Source organism: Equus asinus, chromosome 14, assembly GCF_041296235.1.
Source record: "Equus asinus isolate D_3611 breed Donkey chromosome 14, EquAss-T2T_v2, whole genome shotgun sequence".
NCBI classification, from domain to species: domain Eukaryota; kingdom Metazoa; phylum Chordata; class Mammalia; order Perissodactyla; family Equidae; genus Equus; species Equus asinus.
In genome coordinates, this window is record NC_091803.1 from 17,500,067 (window position 1) to 17,518,221 (window position 18,155).

Below are 18,155 nucleotides of genomic sequence, written 5' to 3' on the forward strand. Positions count from 1 at the left end.
GCCATTTCCTGCCCATGGAACCTCGGGCACATTGTTAACCTCTGCTGTGCCTCAATTTTCTCATCTGCAAAACGGGGATGATAATAGCACCTACCTTTCCTGTTGCAACGAGTGATGGGCAAGCTAGGGCGTGTGGAGAACTGCACACTGAGGTTCCAGAAGGCATTAGCTGTGACTCCTGCTGCTGCTCCTGGCAGCTCTGGACCAGACCGTGGTTCAGAGCTCAGTGATGGTCACAGAGGGCGGGTCCTTTTACTCCTCACAGACCTGTAGGTTTGGGGGGGAGGGTCAGGATCATCATCCCCTTTGGGGAGATGGGGCTCTGGGGGTCAGAGGCCACAGCTGTAACAAGTGGAGAAACCAGGACCTGAACCCAGGGCCATCAGAACGCAAGATGAGTCCTCCAACCTGAGCAGCTTGCAGCCACCACTGTGGCCACCTGCGGCTCCCAGTCTCGCCCACAGGGAAGGAGAGGAGATGGGCAGGCCAGGACTCAAGGGGGCCCCATTGGTCAGGGCAGAGTCAGGACTCAGACTCAGTTGAGACTCAGACCTCCTTGCATTGGGTCAGTGGCCTCGGCCACCTGTCTATTTGCCCTGTGTCCCTGGGGCAGAAAGACCCCATCCTCCAGAAATGGGGTCTTTCCATCCTCTCCTCTCTCCACAGCACCAGCAGGGGTCGGGGCCCTCGGAGATGCTGGGGCTCTTGCCGGAGTAGGGGTCCCGGGCGGTCTGGCAGGTACGTTGAAACCCCAGGACGGGCTGGGCGAGGAGGGAGACTGACCAGTGGAGAGTCTGTCCCGAGCACTCTCTGTGTCTCCAGGAGCCGGACCTGCTGCCGCCAAAGCTGCTGCCAAAGCTGCCCAGTTTGGTGAGCACTGGGTGGAGGGGGACCTCTGCCAAGGCCCCAGGGTTTGGGGAGCTCCGACCACGTGCTGTGGAGCACGTATTCCCTGACCTGCCCCTCAGACCCTCCAGGGTGTCACCTCCCCAGGGCCCAGCCCACTTGGGGCCCCACTGCACTCTCTAAGGCCCTGGGAGCTCAGGCTCCACCTGGGTCCTGGGATGACCCCTCCACCCCTCCACCGACAGACCAGTGCGGCATTAACACACAGCTCTTTCCGCAGGCCTCGGGGGAGCCGCGGGACTCGGAGTCCCGGACCTGGGAGTTGCAGGACTTGGGGCTGGTGTTGTCCCAGGGGTTGCAGGCCTGGGAGGTAAGGGGCTGCTCTGGAATCGGTGTGTGCAGCAGTTGTGTGTATGCGTGTGTGTAAGAGAGAGAGAGAGAGAGAGAGAGAGAAAGAGAGTGAGAGGGAGAGCCTGACTTTCTTTCCCACCTTGCCACACCTTGCTCAAGCTGTCCTCTCTGCCTGGACCCCAGCCCCACTTCATCTGCAACTCAAGGCTGTCCTGGGCCCCACCCCTTCTTCAGGCTCCTGCAGCGTTTAGAGGGGCTTGAGCAAGCGGATGCCATGGCTGGCCCTTGCCACTGGGCGTCCCAGTCCTCTCCCTCTCCTCTCTCTTTCAACCCACCCGCCCACTTCAACTGGGAGTTCATTAGGACGACGATGGTTATGCCCATTTTCCAGACAAGAAAACCACAGCTTGAAGGGAAATTACTTTCCCAAATTCTCCGCCATCCTGGCAGGCCTTGTGTTGACATTATACCCTCTCGGGTCATCACTGTGTCTCCATACCGAAAATGGGCCCAAGTCTCTTCCTGTGTGCTCCACAGGACTGGACACACAGTAGGAGCTTAATAAAGACTTTTGGAAAGATGGATGGGTGGAGGAGGGGTGGAGGGATGGTGGAAGGATGAGTCTGTGGGCAGATGGTAAGTGGGCGAGCAGGTCAGGAGGGAACATGGTGCTGGGAGGGAGGTGACAGCCTGAGCCCTCCTGTTCCCCATCTCCACAGGTGTGTCTCCAGCTGCAGCTGCTAAAGCAGCCAAATATGGTGAGTCACTCCCCGATGCCCTCCCTCTGGCCAGGCCTGTAGGCTGCTTATCCCCTCGTCCCGATCACCCCGACCCCTGGCCCAGGCCTCAGTCCTGCTCACAGTCCCCCTGAAGGTCTGTCTGGGATGTCCGTGACCCCACAACCCAGAGGGGATGCTCAGGGCCCCTTAAACTGTGCCTTGTCCTCACCCCATCTGCCCTCTTCACAGGTGCCGCTGGCCTTGGAGGTGTCCTAGGGGTCACCAGGCCATTCCCAGGTGCAGGTAGGGGCCATCTCTGCTGTGAAAACCTCAGCTGTGCCCGGGTCTCAAGGAAGCCTGTTGGGCTAGCAGGGGGAATCCTGGAGTTCAGCTAGCACAAGGACACAAGAGAGAGGGTGGAGGGGACAGTCCAGGAAAGGAAACATCCTGGAAAAAGAGACTGGCCTCAGGGTCGGGGGTCTCACCTCGGACCTCAGACACCAGGCTGACAGGCCGAGGCTCCCGGGGCCTCATACCAGGATGCCAGGCGGGACATGTTAAGAAAGCCACTCCGGCGATGGGGGAAGTAGGGGTGGGCGGGGAAGGAGGTGGTCCTGGGCAGAGAGGCAAGAGTGAGGAAGTCGAGGTGAGGCCTGCCCCGTGCCAACCCAGAGTCCCTCATGCAGGAGTTGCAGCAAGACCTGGCTTCGGATTGTCTCCCATTTTCCCAGGTATGCCCGGGCTCCCTGCCCCTGGGCCCTGTCCCCGAGCTCTGGCCCAGGCCTTCCTCCTCCTCTGCTTCATCTCAGCTCGGAAGGGCTGAGCCAAGACCCGGGGATGGGCCCCATGACCTCAGATTATGTGAGGCTGGGCCTCCCCTCATCCTTCTCTCCCTCCCTTGCAAGGCCAGGGAGCATCAGCTTTTCCAAAATGCCAGGTTCCAGGTGAGGCAAACTGAGGTGCAGAGGCTGCCAGTCACTTGTCCAAGGCCACACAGTTAGGGAGGCAGAGCCCAGGGCTCCCGACCCCCAATCCCAGAGCTTGGCCTTCTCAGGCGAGGCCCATGCTGCTAGGAGGGTGTGGCAGGCTCCCCAGGAGTGGGTGCACTCACAGCCCCTCTCCTTGCCTTGCAGGTGCCGGAGCCGGGGGCCTGGGAGTTGGTGGTGAGTCTGCAAGAAGAGGGCACCTAACAGCTGCTGAGGGAGTGGCTAGTGCGGCCTGGGCCCTGGGCTGCCCTGTGGCACAGGGGTTGAGGGGAATCACAAGGCTGAAGTTCAGCCCTGGGATGCGGGGACAGGGGGAAAGGATCCCAAGTCCTGGGGCTCCCAGCCTAGCTCTTGACTGGGCACCAGGATTGAGACAAGGAGCTGGGTCCCCCCCGGGCTTAGGGCCTAAGTGGAGAGATTGAAAAGGTCCCACAGAAAAGGGAAGAAACTAAGAGGAGAGCAAGGTGCATTCAAGCAGGTGGTCAGGGAGGCTGAAGCCAGGGGCACGTTAGCTGGAGCTGCAGCCAGGAGGCAAGGCCGGGGTCTGACCGGTGGGAGGGGCTGCCCACAGAGCTGCTCAGACCTCCACAGGCAGGATGGATCTGTGAGGAGCATGGCTGGACAGGAGGGGTCAGGCCAGACAGCGGAGGCAAGGAGGCCTTTGAAACCTGCTGTCACAGGATGGGGGCCGGGATGTACTGGGGGCAGTGGGAAAGCCTGGCCCCTCCCCAATCCCCACCTTCCCTCCACAGGCAAACCTCCCAAGGCCTTCGGAGGGGCCCTGGGAGCCCTGGGATACCCAGGTGAGGAGACATTCAGCCCTTGGAAGAGGGCGGGGGAGGGAGGGACAAAGACAGGGGCAGATGGACGGGACCCATTTGCCTGGGCCTGGGAGAGGGGCAGCCCAGCAGGGAATGGGGAGGCTGGGGCCGCTAGACACCTGCCATTCCTTCTTCTCCCTCTGACGCAGATGCTCAGAGCTGGGAGTGGGCCCGGGACCCTCCATGCTCACCCAGGCCAGGCCTGGCTCTCCCTGCCCAAGTGCCTTAGCCTGGGTCCACATCTTCTGCAGGGAGGAGCAAAGGGAAAGAGAAGGGATGAGGAGAGAACTCAGAGGGGCAGAGAAAGAGAGAGAATGGAGGAGATGATGGCAGTCCTAGAGTTAGAGAAATCTGAAGGCTGGGCTGGGGGCCCAAGGTGTCCGGGCTGGGCAGGGCGGGCAGAGCCTGCCACCTGGCACAGAGCCACACCCTTGCTCAAAGATACAGACTCGCCTCTGGGAGTGTGTGGGGCAGGCCCCTCCAATGACGCCCAGAGGAGACCCAGAGAGCCCCAGCTCCCCACCAGGGGTTGCTCAGGCTGCGCATTCCCTTTCACACCCATCTACTTCCCACCACAGAAGTTAGGCAGCCGAGGCCAGGGTGGGGAGAGGCAGAGGGGAGGCCAGAGTGACCCTTTCCAGGGTGCCCAGCTCCCAGTCAGCCCCCAGCTGATGCTGAGGCACTGCTTTCCAAACACCCAGGACCAGCTTCACAGAGAGACGTCCATCCCTGACCCACTTGGCTGCTAGCTGCCACCAGGTGGCGGTAGTGAGCCACATCTAGCGCTGGCAGGGGTAGGAACCGCGCCAGGCCCTACCAGCAGACAATGGTGCCTTGATTGGAAACGGTTTACTAGCCCGTCCCCAAGAGAGGGCGAGGGCAGGAGTCCTGGGTTTGAGTCCCAGTTCAGCCACAGATTGTGGATGTGTAAGACGCTCCCTCTCACTGGGCCTCAGTTTATTTGCCTGATGCCCACTCACGTTTATAGGTCTCTCCTAGGACAGCTATCTCTTCCAGACACTGTCAACTCTCCCTTCACCCCATTTCCCTTGACGGGGGCTGCTCTGAGCCACTTGCTAAAGAATGCCAAGATGCAGTAGACTCGGAGTGTGGAGACCTTGTCCAGGCCTGGCCCTTCGGGACCTGGCCCCATGCCCTTTCTGAGACTTGGTTTCATCACCATATCTCGGGCCCTGCTCCCACCCACCTGCCCGGTGGGAGTTTCTACAACGGAACAGCTCAGAGTTTGGCCTGGGGTCACGGCCAGGCTTCTGGTGCTTCTGGGACCCTCTCTTCCCCACTGTGATGATGTGGGTGCGAGAACAGCTTGGAGCTGGTCAGAGCAGGCAGGGGCCAGAGCAGCAACAGGGGGGGCCAGACTGACTGTGGTGTGTGCCTCCCCCCAACCCAGGTGGAGCCTGCCTGGGGAAAGCCTGTGGCCGGAAGAGAAAGTGAGCTTCCCAGGACCCCTGACTCACGACCTCATCAACGTTGGTGCTACTGCTTGGTGGAGAATGTAAACCCTTTGTGACCCCCCCAACGCCCCCTCCTAAGTCCCCACCCCGGGAGGGGACAGGGCAGGCCAGGCGGACTTGGAAATCCCCAGGGCAAGGAAACAAGAGAGCGGTGGCCAAGTGGGCCCTGGGAGGCCCCCTACTTCAGAGGCAAGGGGTGGGTGGGCTCAGCCCCCTGCCCCCATCCCCTTCCCACCCAGGAGCTCCCCCTCCACACACTCTCCATCTCCAGGGGAACTTGGTGCTACATGCTGGTGCTCTCATCTTCCTGGGGGAGGGAGGAGGGAAGGGCAGCCCTGGGGGAACCCCCTCCCTGGGGCTCCTCTGAAGATGGTGCGGACATTTCCCGGGCAGTCCCACCTCCCCCTGCCCACCAAGACCCACCTCTGGCTGCGGTCCAGTTGGTACCCAAGCATCGAAAGCCTCAAGCTGGATTCGGTCACACTATCTCTTGGCTCCCTTGCTCCCCTCTCCCCCACCAATCACTATTCCCCATGTCTGGGACACCTTCATATCAGAAGACTCCTATCGGGAATAGCCCTCTTGCTCTTGTGGAATTCATCCGCCCATCTGTCCATCCGTCCATCCATCCTTGTCCCCACTTGACGGCCCAGCACCACTAGCTGGCTGGGCACCCCCACCGTCAACCTGGTTAACCTGTCATGGCAGCCTGTGCCCTGCCTTCGCCCCACCACACACCCCCCTACACACGGGCCCAAGCCCAGGGTGTGAGGGGCTGTGCCAGCTGGGGTGGCAGGAAACTCCCCCAACCTGGGTGTCCCCCCACGCAGTACTGTATCCCCCTCCCTCCCTCGAGCCACTGTACTTCAGAGCATTTCCCCCTGCCCTGCCCATCTCTTTGTGTCTCGCTGTGATAGATCAATAAATATTTTATTTTTTGTCCTGGATATTGGAGGATTATTTTTGATTGTTGATGCTCTCTTTTGGTTTACTTTTGTGGTTAACTGAAAAACAATTTTTTTTTCTGATCTGGGGAACTATATCCCCAGTAGAAAATGCATTTTAATCACTTTGGTATAACTTTGGATGAAACATATATCTTTTTAAATAAGAAAAGAGAATTAACTGCTTCAGAAAAGACTAATAAATGAAAACCTTTCAAAGGAAACTGTGTCTTGGCCTCCTTGAGGTTCTCTCATCTGCCTCCAGCTCCCAGCCCCGGTAGGGAACAGGCCTTGGCCTTGTGGAACTGCCACTGTTCAAGCTGTTTTTGGGGAGCTGCTTACCAAGATCTCCTGCCCTTGGCTTCTGGCACATCAATGCTTCTCAAGTTCAGCTTGTCTTTTAACAATGAAAGCCCCTTGGTAGAGAAAGCAGGGCCAGCCAGGCCCACACGCACCAGCCCAAGGTGCCTTCCTCCATGGAGGTGGGCTCACCCACCAGCCACACCTTCCCCTGTCCTCTCGCCCCTTAGGTCTGAGACCTTGAGCACAGGGCCTGGTGGGTGGCCTCCAGACGCTGAGGGTGCAGCTGGAGGAGTGGAAGAAATGAAAGTGACCCTTCTGTCCAGACCAAACCCTTGGCCTTGGGGAACAGCCATGCAGAGAGGAGAGAAATGGCCCCATCTATGAAAACCAGAAGATGTTTCCCTCTGAACCATCCCCTCCAAGGAAGACCTCCTCCTACACATGGCACTGCTCCACTTCTTTATAAAATGTAACACTGAAATCCTGCAGGTGGCACTGGAGACTCACTGCCACCCTTAGATGCACGCGTCCCCAGGGCCATCTCCTTCCCCTCTGGGCCAGAAATCTACCTGGAGCCCACAGCTCCCTTCTAGACCATGCCCTGGCTACCATATTCTAGAATTCCCTCCCCAAACTACCAAGTCCACTTCCAAGGCCCAAATGGCCTCTGCCTACATCTGTCCTCCTGAGAGGGAACCCCATGGCCAGTGGCACACCTCTAAGCCAGCAGGCTGGCGAGGGAGCTGTCTGCTGGGAGTGTGGGTAGAGTCTGCTGGGCAGACTGGAGTATCTGGGCATTTGCTTGTGAGCACCTCACAGTGCCAGAAGGAAGTGGGATGGAAAGAGAAAGGTATGGAGACGATGCTCAGGAGAGCTTCCCAGAGGACAGTGAGCACAAAGAGCAACATCCCAGGCAAAGAATAGAGTCGGGGAGGGGGCGGGGGCGGGGTCGGGCCTTGCAGGCTGGGAGAGCAGCTGTGTGAAGGCCCAGCTGCCAGGACAGTAAAAAGCGCCCGGTAGAAGGGGGCAGAGCAGAGGGAAGATGCAGGAAAGCTCAGAAGCAGGTACAGAGCAGGTTCATGGAGACCCATAAGGGGGCGGCTGTGACAGAGAGGAGCCACAGCCTGCCCCAGAGTCATGGCAAAGGAGATTCATTCTTTCATTTATTCATTCACCAAAAATATCCCTTCCTGTTCTCTCCTCAGCTCTCCAGCCTCCAAAAGTTGGCCAGCCCCAGCCTTCTGCTTCTCATAGTTCACGGCTTTAAATACCACCTATGCACTGGCAACTCCCAATCGGACAGCTACAGGACAGACCTCTCCCCTGAGCTCCACACCGGCACGGCCAAGGCCAATTCTCAACATCTCCACCTTGACGTCTCCCAGACATCCCTGAGTAGCGTGGGCTCCCTCCTCTCCAACAGAACACGCCCCCTCCCCGCCTTCCCCATCCCAGGAAACTGCAGCTCCAGGGGTTCAGGCCAGCAGCTTTGGAGCCATCTCCAACTCCTCTCCTCCCACTCCCCACCTCAGACTCTCCAGCAAATCCTGCGGCACACCCTTCAGAAGACACCCAGGGTCCAGCCATTCCTCACAGCCTCCAGGGGCCGTGCCCTGCTCCACCCGCGGCTCTTGCCTGGATTGGGACGTGGCTTTCTACCTGCTCGGCTCCCCTTCAGCCTTCTCTCCATGCAGCAGCCAAAGCAATCCTTTGAAAACGTAAGTCAGCTCAGGTCACACGGCGGCTCAGAATCCTGTAACAGCTCCCCTCTGGCTCAGGGCCAAAGCCAGAGGCTTTCAGTGGCCTAGAAGCCCCTCCCTGAGCTGCACCAGCTGTTCTGACCTCACATCCCGCTACCTGGCCTCCGCCAGGCCCTCTTCTTTTTCCTTGCGGGTGGCAGGCCACCGCCATGCAGGCCTCCATGCCTGCTGTCGCTCCTGCCCAGGATGTTCTCCCTCAGCCATCAAGGTGCTTGGCTCCCTCATCTCCTCGGTTCTTGGCTCTAATGTCACCTTCTCAGGAGGTCCCTGAGAAATTGCAAACTGTGCCCTCCTCCTCATGCAGCATTCCCTCACCTGCCCCTGCCTTCCTTCTCACCAGAGCGCCTGGCACCCTGGGCATAGTAACTTCCCTTCTTTGTTCACTGTCTCACTCTCCACAACAGACTGTAAGCTCCCTGAGGACAGACACTGTTTTAAGAACAAAATAGAGGAACTCCCCCCTTTCATTAATTTCACACTCTGGGAGAGAGACGTAAGCAAACATGCTAGGATGATAATACCCTCAAAGGTATCCAGGCCAAATCCCAGGAACCTCGTAAAGATCCCGGTATCAGTCTGCATGGGCTGCCACAGCAAAGGACCACACACTGGGGGCTGAACAGCAGAAAATTATTGTCTCACTATTCTGGAGCTGGAAGTCCGAAATCAAGGTGCTGGCAGGGCTGGTTCCTTCTGAGCCTCTCTCCTTGGCTTGTAGATGGCCGCCTTCTCCTTATGTCCTCACATGGTCTTCCCTCCGTGCGTGTCTGTGTCCTAATCTCCTCTTTTTATAAGGACACCTGTCATATTGGATTAGGGCCCATTCTAATGACCTCATTTTGACCTAATTGCCTCTTTAAAGACTCTATCTCCAAACAGTCACATTCTGAGGTCCTGGGGGGTTAGGACTTCAACATATGAATTTCAGGGAGGGATGCAATTCAGCCCATAACAGAACCTTATATGGAAAGAGTCTTTGCAGAGGTGATTAGGTTAAAGATCTTGAGATGGGGAGATTATCCTGGTGGGCGCTAAATGCCATCACAAGCATCCTTATGAGAAGTTGGAAGAATCGTATGCCAACAAATCGGGTAACCTACAAGAAATGGATAAATTCCTAAAAACACACAACCTACCAAGACTGAATCATGAAGAAACAGAAAATCTTAACAGATGAATAAGCAAGGAAATTGAATCAGAAATCAAAAATCTCCTAAAAAAGAAAAGCCAGGACCAGATGGCTTCACCGATGAATTCTACCAAACATTTAAAGAAGAATTAACACCAACCATCCTGAAACGCTCCCCAAAAATTGAAGCAGAGGGAACCCTTCCAAGTTCATTCCAAGAGGCCAGCATTACCCTGATACCAAAGCCAGACAAAGACACTACAAGAAGAGAAGTGACATCAGCAAGATGGCGGAATAGGAGGTCTTCATCCTATGTCCCCCCAACAGAAACAATCTTAAAATTCAGATGGAACCACAAAGGACTCTGAATAGCCAAAGCAATCTTGAGCAGGAAGAACAAAGCTGGAGGCATCACACTTCCTGATTTCAAAATATATTACAAAGCTACAGTAATAAAAGCAGACACAAAAGACAAATGGAACAGAATAGAGAGTCCACAAATAAATCCAAGCATTTACAATCAACTTATCTTCGACAAGTGTATCAAAAACACACAAGGGGGTCAGGATAGTCTCCTTAATAAATGGTGCTGGAAAAACTGGATACCCAGATGCAGAAGAATGAAATTGGACCTTTATCTCACACCATACACAAAAATAAACTCAAAATAGATTAAAGACAACCATTAGATCTGAAACTGTAAAACTATTAGAAGAAAACATAGGGAAAAAGCTTCTTTTTTGTTTGTATGTTGGTTTTTTCGATTTCTGCTTTTTCTCCCCAAATCCCCCCAGTACGTAGTTCTATATTTTAGTTGTGGGTCCTTCTAGTTGTGGCACGTGGGACGCTGCCTCAACATGGCCTGATGAGCGGTGCCATGGCCACACCCAGGATCCAAACTGTGGAAACCCTAGACCACTGAAGCGGAGCGTGCAAACTTAACTACTCGGCCACCAGGCCTGCCCCAGGAAAAAGCTTCTTGACATTGGTCTGGGCAATGATTCTTTTGGATACAACCCCAGAAGCAGAGACAAGAAAAGAAAAAATAGACAAGTAGGATTGCATCAAATGAAAAAGCTTCTGCACAGCAAAGGAAACAATCAACAGAATGAAGAGATAACATATGGAATGGGAGAAAATATTTGCAAACCACGCATTTGATATAGGTTAATATTCGAAATACAAAAGGAATTCAAACAACTCAATAGCAAAAAAAAAAATAACCTTTAAAATGGGCAAAGAACCCAAATAGACATTTCTCAAAGGAAGACATACAAATGGCTAACATGTACATGAAAAGGTGCTCAGCATCACCAATCACCAGGTAATGCAAATGTAAATCAAAACCACAATGAGATATCACCTCACAGCTCTTAGAATGGCTATTATTAAAAAACAAAAGATAGCAAGTGTTGGAGAGGATGTGGAGAAAAGGGAAACTTTATACACTGTTGGTGGGAAGGTAAATTGAAACAGCCATTGTGGAAAATACTACAAGTGTTCCTCAAAAAATTAAAAATAGAACTACCATATGATCCCTCAATCCTACTTCTGGTATGCCTCCAAAGGAAATGAAATCAGTATCTGGAAGAGAGAACTGCATTTCCATGTGTATTGCAGCATTGTCCACAATGGCCAAGATATGGAAACAACCTAAGTATCCAACAACAGATGAATAGATTAAGAAAATGTATTATATATATACAACGGGATATTATTCAGCCTTAAAAAAGAAGGAAATCCGGCCATTTGCAACAACATGGATGAAGCTGGAGGACATTATACTAAGTAAAATAAACCAGACAGAGAAAGACAAATATTGCATGATATCACTTATACGTGGCATCCAAAAAAGTCAAACTAATAGAAGCAGAAAGTAGAAAGGTGGTTGCCAGGGGCTGGGGGGTGGGGGAAATCGGGAGATGTTAGTCAAAGCGTACGAAGTTTCAGTTATGTAGGATGAATAAGTTCTGAGATCTAAGGTACAACATGATGACTATAGTTAATAATAATGTATTGTATACTGGAAATTTTCTAGGAGAGTAGACCTCAAGTGTTCTCACCACAAAAAAAGGTAACTATGTCAGGTGATTGTTATGTTTATTACCTTGATTGTGGTAATCATTTCACAACATATATATATGTTAAAACATCATATTATACAACTGTATACGATTTTTATTTGTTAATTGTACCTCAAAAAAACTGGAAATTTTAATTGATTAATTGATTGATTTTGAGAGGAAAGAAAAGAAAACTACAGATCAATATCCCTGATGAATACTGATACAAAAATCCTCAACAAAATACTAGCAAACTGAATATAATAGCATATTAAAAGGATTACGTACCATGACTAAATGGGATTTATTCCTGGAAGGCAAGGATGGTTCAATGTATAAAAATCAATCAATATAATACACCGCACTAACAGAATGAAGAACAGAAATCACATGATCATCTCAACAGATGCAGAAAAGCATTTGACAAGATTCAATACCTTTTCATGATAAAAAAACCACTCAACAAACTAGGACTAGAAGGAAACTACCTCAACATAATAAAGGCCGTATACAACAAGCCCACAGCCAACATCATACTCAATGGCAAAAGACTGAAAGTTCTCCCTCCAAGATCAAGAGTATAACAAGGATGCCCACTCTCACCACTTTTACTCAATATAGCATTGGAGGCCATAGCCAGAACAACTAGCCAAGAAAAATAAATAAAAAGCATCCAAACTGGAAATAAGTAAAATTATCTCTGTTTGCAGATGACGTGATCTTATAGGTAGAAAATCCTAAAGATTACACACACACACACACACAAACCTGTTAGAACTAATAAATGAAGTCAGCAAAGTTGCAGGATATAAACCTAACAGCAAAAAATCAGTTGCCAATAAAGCTGAAAAAACATAAAATAATAAAATAAATTTTAAAATTAAAATTTTAATTAATTATTTAAATAAATTATTAATAAATAAAAATAAATTAATTATAAATAATAATAGTAAATGAATAAAATTAATTTTTTAGTGTATCGTGTTTCTGTACGCTAACAAGGAACAATCCAAAAAGGATATTAAGAAAATAATTCCAGGGAAGGGCCCAGTAGTGTTGTGGTTAAATTCACACACTCTGCTTCAGCAGCCTGGGGTTTGCGGGTTTGGATCCCTGGCACAGACCTACACACCACTCATGAAGCCATGCTGTGGCGGTGTCCCACATACAAAATAGAGGAAGACTGGCACAGATGTTAGCTCAGCGACAATCTTCCTCAAGCAAAAAGAGGAAGATTGGCAATGGATATTAGCTCAGAGCCAATCTATCTCACAAAAAAAAAAGAAAGAAAACAATTCCAGAGCCAGCCCTGATGGTCTAGTGGTTAAAGTTCAGTTCTCTCACCATGTCAGTGGCCCGACTTCATTTCCCAGTCACAGAACCATGCTGCCTGTCTGTCAGCTGCCATCCTGTGGCAGCAGCTCACACAGAAGAACTAGAAGGACCTACAGCTGGGACATACAACCACGTACCGGGGCTTTGGGAGAGGAAAAAAAAAAAGAGGAAGATTGGCAACAGATGTTAGCTCAGGGCGAATCCTTCTCTTCAAAAAAACAAAAAACAATTCCATTTACAATAATGTCAAAAAGAATAAAATACTTAGAAATAAGGAAGGAGGTGAAACTTGTACACTGAAAACTACAAAACATTGCTGAAAGAAATTAAAGAAGACAAAAATATATGGAAAGGTCCCATATTCATGGAATGAAAGACTTAATATTGTTAAGACGTCCAACTACTCAAAGCCATCTACAGATTCAATATAATCCCTATCAAAATCCCAATGGCATCTTTTGCAGAAATAGAAAAATTCATCCTAGAATTCATACAAAATCTCAAGGGACCTTGAATAGCCAAAAAATTTTGAAAAAGAAGAATAATGTTGGAGGACTCAGCCTTCCTGATTTCAAAATATATCAGAACAATGTGGTACTGGCATAAAGACAGACAAATAGACTAAAGGAATAGAATGGAGAGCCCAGAAATAAACTCTCACGTATTTGCTAACAGATCTTGGACAAAACCACTCAATGGAGAAAGGACAGTCTCTTCAATAATGGTGTTGGGAAAACTGGATATCCACATACAAGAGAAAAAGCTGGACCCTTATCTTACACCATACACAAAAATTAACTCAAAATGGATTAAAGATTTAAACATGAGACTCAAAATTATGAGTTTCTTCTAGGAAACTTCTACATTTACCAGAAAAAAACATAGGGAAAAACATCATGACATTGGACTTGGTGATGATTTCTTAGATAAGACACCAAAGCACAGGCAACAAAAGAAAAAAAGACAAATGAGATTGCATTAAACTTAAAACTTTTGTGCATCAATCAACAGAATGAAAAGACAACCTACAGAGTAGGAGAAAATATTTGCAAATCACATATATGATAAAGGGTTAATATTCAGAATACATAAAGAACTCCTACAACTCCACAACAACAAAAAATCAAATAACCAGATTAAAAAATGGGCAAAGGACTGGAACAGACATTTTCCCAAAGATGATATGCGAATGGCTAACAAGCATATGAAAAGATGACCATCACTAATCATCAGGGAAATGCAAATCAAAACCACAGTGAGATATGACCTCACACCCATTGGGACAGCTACTATCAAAAAAGCAGAAAAGAGGGGCTGGCCCCGTGGCCGAGTGGTTAAGTTCGCGCACTCCGCTGCAGGCGGCCCAGTGTTTTGTTGGTTCAAATCCTGGGCGTGGACATGACACTGCTCATCAGACCACGCTGAGGCAGCGTCCCACATGCCACAACTAGAAGAACCCACAACGGAAAATATACAACTGTGTACCGGGGGGCTTTGGGGAGAAAAAGGAAATAATAAAATCTTTAAAAAAAAAAAAAAAGCAGAAAAGAGCAAGTGTCAGCGAGGATGCGGAGAAATTGGAACCCTTGTGCACTGTTGGGAATGTAAAATGTTACAGCCACTGTGGAAAACTGTATGGAGAGTCCTCAAAAAATTCAAAATAGAACTTTGACATGATCCAGCCATCCCACTTCTGTGTATATGCCCAAAAGAATTGAAAGCTGGGTTGCTAAGAGATATTTGTACACCCATGTTCATAACAGCACTATTCACACTAGCCAAGAGGTGGAAGAAACCTAAATGTGCATAGACGGATGAATGGATAAACAAATTGTGATACATACACACAATGGAATATTATTCTGTCTTAAAAGGAAGGAAATCCTGTCACACGCTGTAACATGGTTGAACCTAGAGGACACTGCTGAGTGAAATAAGCCAGTCACAAAACAAACACTGTGCGATTCCACTTATAGGAAGTATCTAAAGGAGTCAGATCCATAGGGACAGAAAGCTGAATGAAGGCCACCAAGGGCTGAGGGAGGGGAAGAAGGGAGCTGTTGTTAATGGGAACAGAGTTTGGGGTCTGCAAGATGAAAAAGTTCTGGAGATCCGTTGCACAACGGTGTGAATGTACTTAACACTGTTGAAGTGGACACTTAAAAATGGCTAAGACGGTAAATTTATATTATGTGTTTTTTACCTCAATTTTGAGAAAAGAAGAAGAAGCTGGAAGAGGAAAGGAACTGATTCTCTTCTAGAGCCTCCGGAAGGAGTGTGGCCCTTGATTTCGGTCTGGAGAAACGGACTCAGGACTTCTGTGCTCCGGAACCGTGAGAAAGTTAATTTCTGTCATTTTACACCACCAAGTCTGTGGTAATTCATTACGGCAGCCACAGGAAACTAACGGAGTGAATAAATGATTAACTGCCAGGTCAGGTGAATCAGTGCTACGAAGATTTAAAGCCAGAGAGGGAGACAGAGGGTAACAAAGAACTTTAGGTTACTTGGGATGGTTGGGCCCCTGACCTCAGGTCAAAGACCTGTCATAGGCACATGCCTGGGGAGTCCGAGCCGCAGAGTGGTGAACCACGGTGCCCCAGAGCGAGCAAGGAGGGAAGAGAGAAGGGCAAAGAAGCAGCCGGGGGCTAGGTCGATGAAGTAAAGGCTTTAGGTTGAAAGCAAGGAAATGTTGCACGTTGACCCACGTGTTCAGAGGCTCTGAAGGGCAACAGGGGGACTGGCCTCAGGGGCTGTTGCACTCTCCGCCCAGCTAGACTAGCGAGGAGGGAGGAGTGGTGGAATTCTGGACATACTTTGTACAGAGAGCAATAGGATTTGCCAGTGGATCAGACGCAAGGAGTAGGGAGAGAGGATGAGGGAAGTGTGGGACGCCTGCAAGCGTGGCCTGAACCACTCGATGACCGAGGCGTCACTGACTGAGATGAGGACCACTTGGGGAGGAGCTGATCTGGGCACAAATCAAAAGCTCTGCTCTGGATGCGTTAAGTTTGCGGTGCCCATTTGCCATCCAAGTGAAGATGCCAAGCAGAATTTGGGTCCTCGCGTCTGTAGTTCAAGGAGAGGGTGGAGGAGTGGCTGAGCCACGGGATGGGTGAGGTCACCCAGAGTGGGCGAGGAGGAGACAGACTGAGTCCGACAGCAGGGGTCCCGTGATGCTGGCTGTCTTTCCATGCCTAGGCTCGGGCAGCTCGGGCTCTGGACCCTGCCCTGGGGAACAATCTTGGGCTCATCCTGTGACAGTGTCCCACAGAGCCTCTAACTTCTCACCAACTTGTGTTCAGCCAGGCACCAACTTGGCGAGTTGGGACAAACCCTAATCATTGACCCAGGGTAAGCGAGCCTTCCCCGACAAGAGCTCTGGCCCCCTTGTCTAGAAAACTTCACGAATCCCATCAGTCAAAGATTTTTGAGCAAACATCATATATATATTTGCCACTTGGATGATAAATGGGCACCTAAAACTTAACACACCCAAGCCAGAGCTCTTAATTTGCACCCAAATTAAGTTTCGTGCCCCAACACACACCCATAGACACATTCACTTATCAATTATACACTTACATACTTGACAATACAAATAAAATGTTTATCACAGAACAATGCAAAAACAGAGTTTAAGAAGAATGCTCTAAAAATGGGATAAGCAATACTGGAATGATTTCATTTATGAAAAGTACAAAATTCCTTTTCTGTTTTCAGTCAATAAAAGACTTAATACCTTGTATGTGCGAAGTGGCTGGATAGTCAGGTATGATGAGCCGGTCACTGGGTTCACAGGGAAGTGTGGCTAACAAGAAGCTCCTACTTGAGATGCAGGGGACAGCTCTGCCTTTCTGCTCATCTTGCAGTATCAGCATGGCCCTCAACCTCTGCTTTCTTTTTGGGAATCTTTTGCAGCGACGAATCGATTCTGTGAGGGTTCGTTTTGTTAAACCTGGGTAATATTCAGCTAATGGGGCACAGGCCCACGGCCCCCCAGGTCCCATCTGCATCCCTCTGCATCCTGCACTGTGGCCCTCTCCTATGGGGGCCTCTCCCAGGCCCTGTCACCCTGGAGTGGTAACTGCGGCCACCCAGAGACTGTGCCTGTCCTCATTCCCTCCCCTTTTACGTTGTAAAATCCCTTTTATTAAACTCTCCTCAATAATCCCCACTGAGCGCTCCTGTTTCCTGCCAGGACCCTGCCTGATCTATACCCTATGGGAAAGCAACAAGCAGAAACGTTGCTGGACAGCCTCTGAGGACCTCCGCGCCTCCTTGGGAAACTACTGTAAGTGCCCTGGGACCATCGGACTGACCAGCGTCAATCTGAATATTAAGCATTTTAAAAGCCTAGCTTCTTTCGTATTAGAAATAAAAATTCCAGGATGAGCCTGGCAGCACACCAGTTAAGTTTGCACATTCTGCTTCAGCAGCCCGGGGTTCACCAGTTTGGATCCTGGGTGTGGACCTATGCACCACTTATCAAGCCATGCTGTGGCAGGCATCTCACATATAAAGTACAGGAAGATGGGCATGGATGTTAGCTCAGGGCTAATCTTCCTCAAAATAAATAAATAAATAATAAAAATTCCAACATTTTGTTCCCTCCCCCAAGTAATTGTTGTGCACCCAGGGTGAGCACCCCTCCCTTGCATGCCGCTGGCCATAGCCCTGGCTAGAGACGTCTCCACAAATGTGCCGGCTCGAGCTGGAGTCTGGGCAGCTCTGCCCCTTGTTCACTGGGTACATCTGGGCATGGGTCAACCTCTCTGATCATAGTTTCCCAGGCAGCGGATGAAGTGGGAGGGCGGGTCTACGGGACATGGGGTCACCCTTGCCCAGGTCCAGCATTCTAGGACTCTCTCCCTCTAAGCAGGGTGCTGACCCTTCCACAGTGCTGGCCAGGGCACCTGTGCTAGGGACCGGCCCAATGCCTCTGGCCACCTCACCCAGCCAAAACCCTGTTCAGCTGTGCCCCTTCCTGAACCCTGGGCAGGGCAGCGCCAGCTCCGGGTCTCCAGGACTGGGAAGAGCAACCCCCTGAGCACGTCTCTCACAGCCTGGCAGAGGTTCACTCTTCCCTGGGGGCCTGCTCCTTAAGGGTCCTGCCTAGCCGGTGAGGGCCTGAGACGTGGGCCAACGCCCAGGCCTGCCCTCACTGCAGGCCTCAAACACGGGGGAGGGGACCCGGCCGGCGCCCCTCCCCAAGATGACCACCTCAGTCCGAAGGGCCCACAACGTCTCCTCCAGCTCAGGTCCGTTCCTGGGCCTCCAGCTGGCTAGGGTCAGAAGGGCTCCCCGCGGGGAAACTGAGGCCCCTTCTCCGGGCTTCTGCATCCCCCTAGGCTGCAGCATCAGAACATGCACCCCTCAGATGCCGCAGTGTCGGGTTCACGCGTCTGCGCGCCGCGGGGCCC

The 18,155-nt window shown here is 50.9% G+C and overlaps 1 protein-coding gene, 1 long non-coding RNA gene and 1 pseudogene across 13 annotated transcripts in view; 2 read left to right on the top strand and 1 right to left on the bottom strand.

The window, feature by feature from the left end:
• ELN (elastin) overlaps nucleotides 1-6,145 on the top strand; it is a 32,077-nt gene extending 25,932 nt beyond the window's left edge. For 4 of the 12 annotated variants that reach the window (XM_014850461.3, XM_044746942.2, XM_014850462.3 and 1 more), the window contains 9 exons: nucleotides 667-738; nucleotides 823-870; nucleotides 1,127-1,216; nucleotides 1,917-1,955; nucleotides 2,166-2,219; nucleotides 2,603-2,647; nucleotides 3,050-3,079; nucleotides 3,655-3,705; nucleotides 5,135-6,145. In XM_014850461.3, coding sequence (XP_014705947.1) covers nucleotides 667-738; nucleotides 823-870; nucleotides 1,127-1,216; nucleotides 1,917-1,955; nucleotides 2,166-2,219; nucleotides 2,603-2,647; nucleotides 3,050-3,079; nucleotides 3,655-3,705; nucleotides 5,135-5,178 — 473 coding nt within the window. In that variant the 3' untranslated portion in view covers nucleotides 5,179-6,145. The remainder of the gene's footprint in view (nucleotides 1-666; nucleotides 739-822; nucleotides 871-1,126; nucleotides 1,217-1,916; nucleotides 1,956-2,165; nucleotides 2,220-2,602; nucleotides 2,648-3,049; nucleotides 3,080-3,654; nucleotides 3,706-5,134) is intronic. The other 8 variants (XM_014850463.3, XM_070484444.1, XM_070484446.1 and 5 more) reach the window with 3 other exon arrangements.
• On the bottom strand, nucleotides 95-18,139 carry LOC123276813 (uncharacterized). Its single transcript, XR_006513369.2, has 3 exons — nucleotides 17,956-18,139; nucleotides 16,475-16,666; nucleotides 95-267 (listed from the first exon to the last, which is right to left on the bottom strand). It is a non-coding gene; the product is annotated as an uncharacterized lncRNA (long non-coding RNA).
• On the top strand, nucleotides 5,263-6,145 carry LOC139040167 (uncharacterized; annotated as a pseudogene).
• Nucleotides 18,140-18,155: the final 16 nt, after the last annotated feature.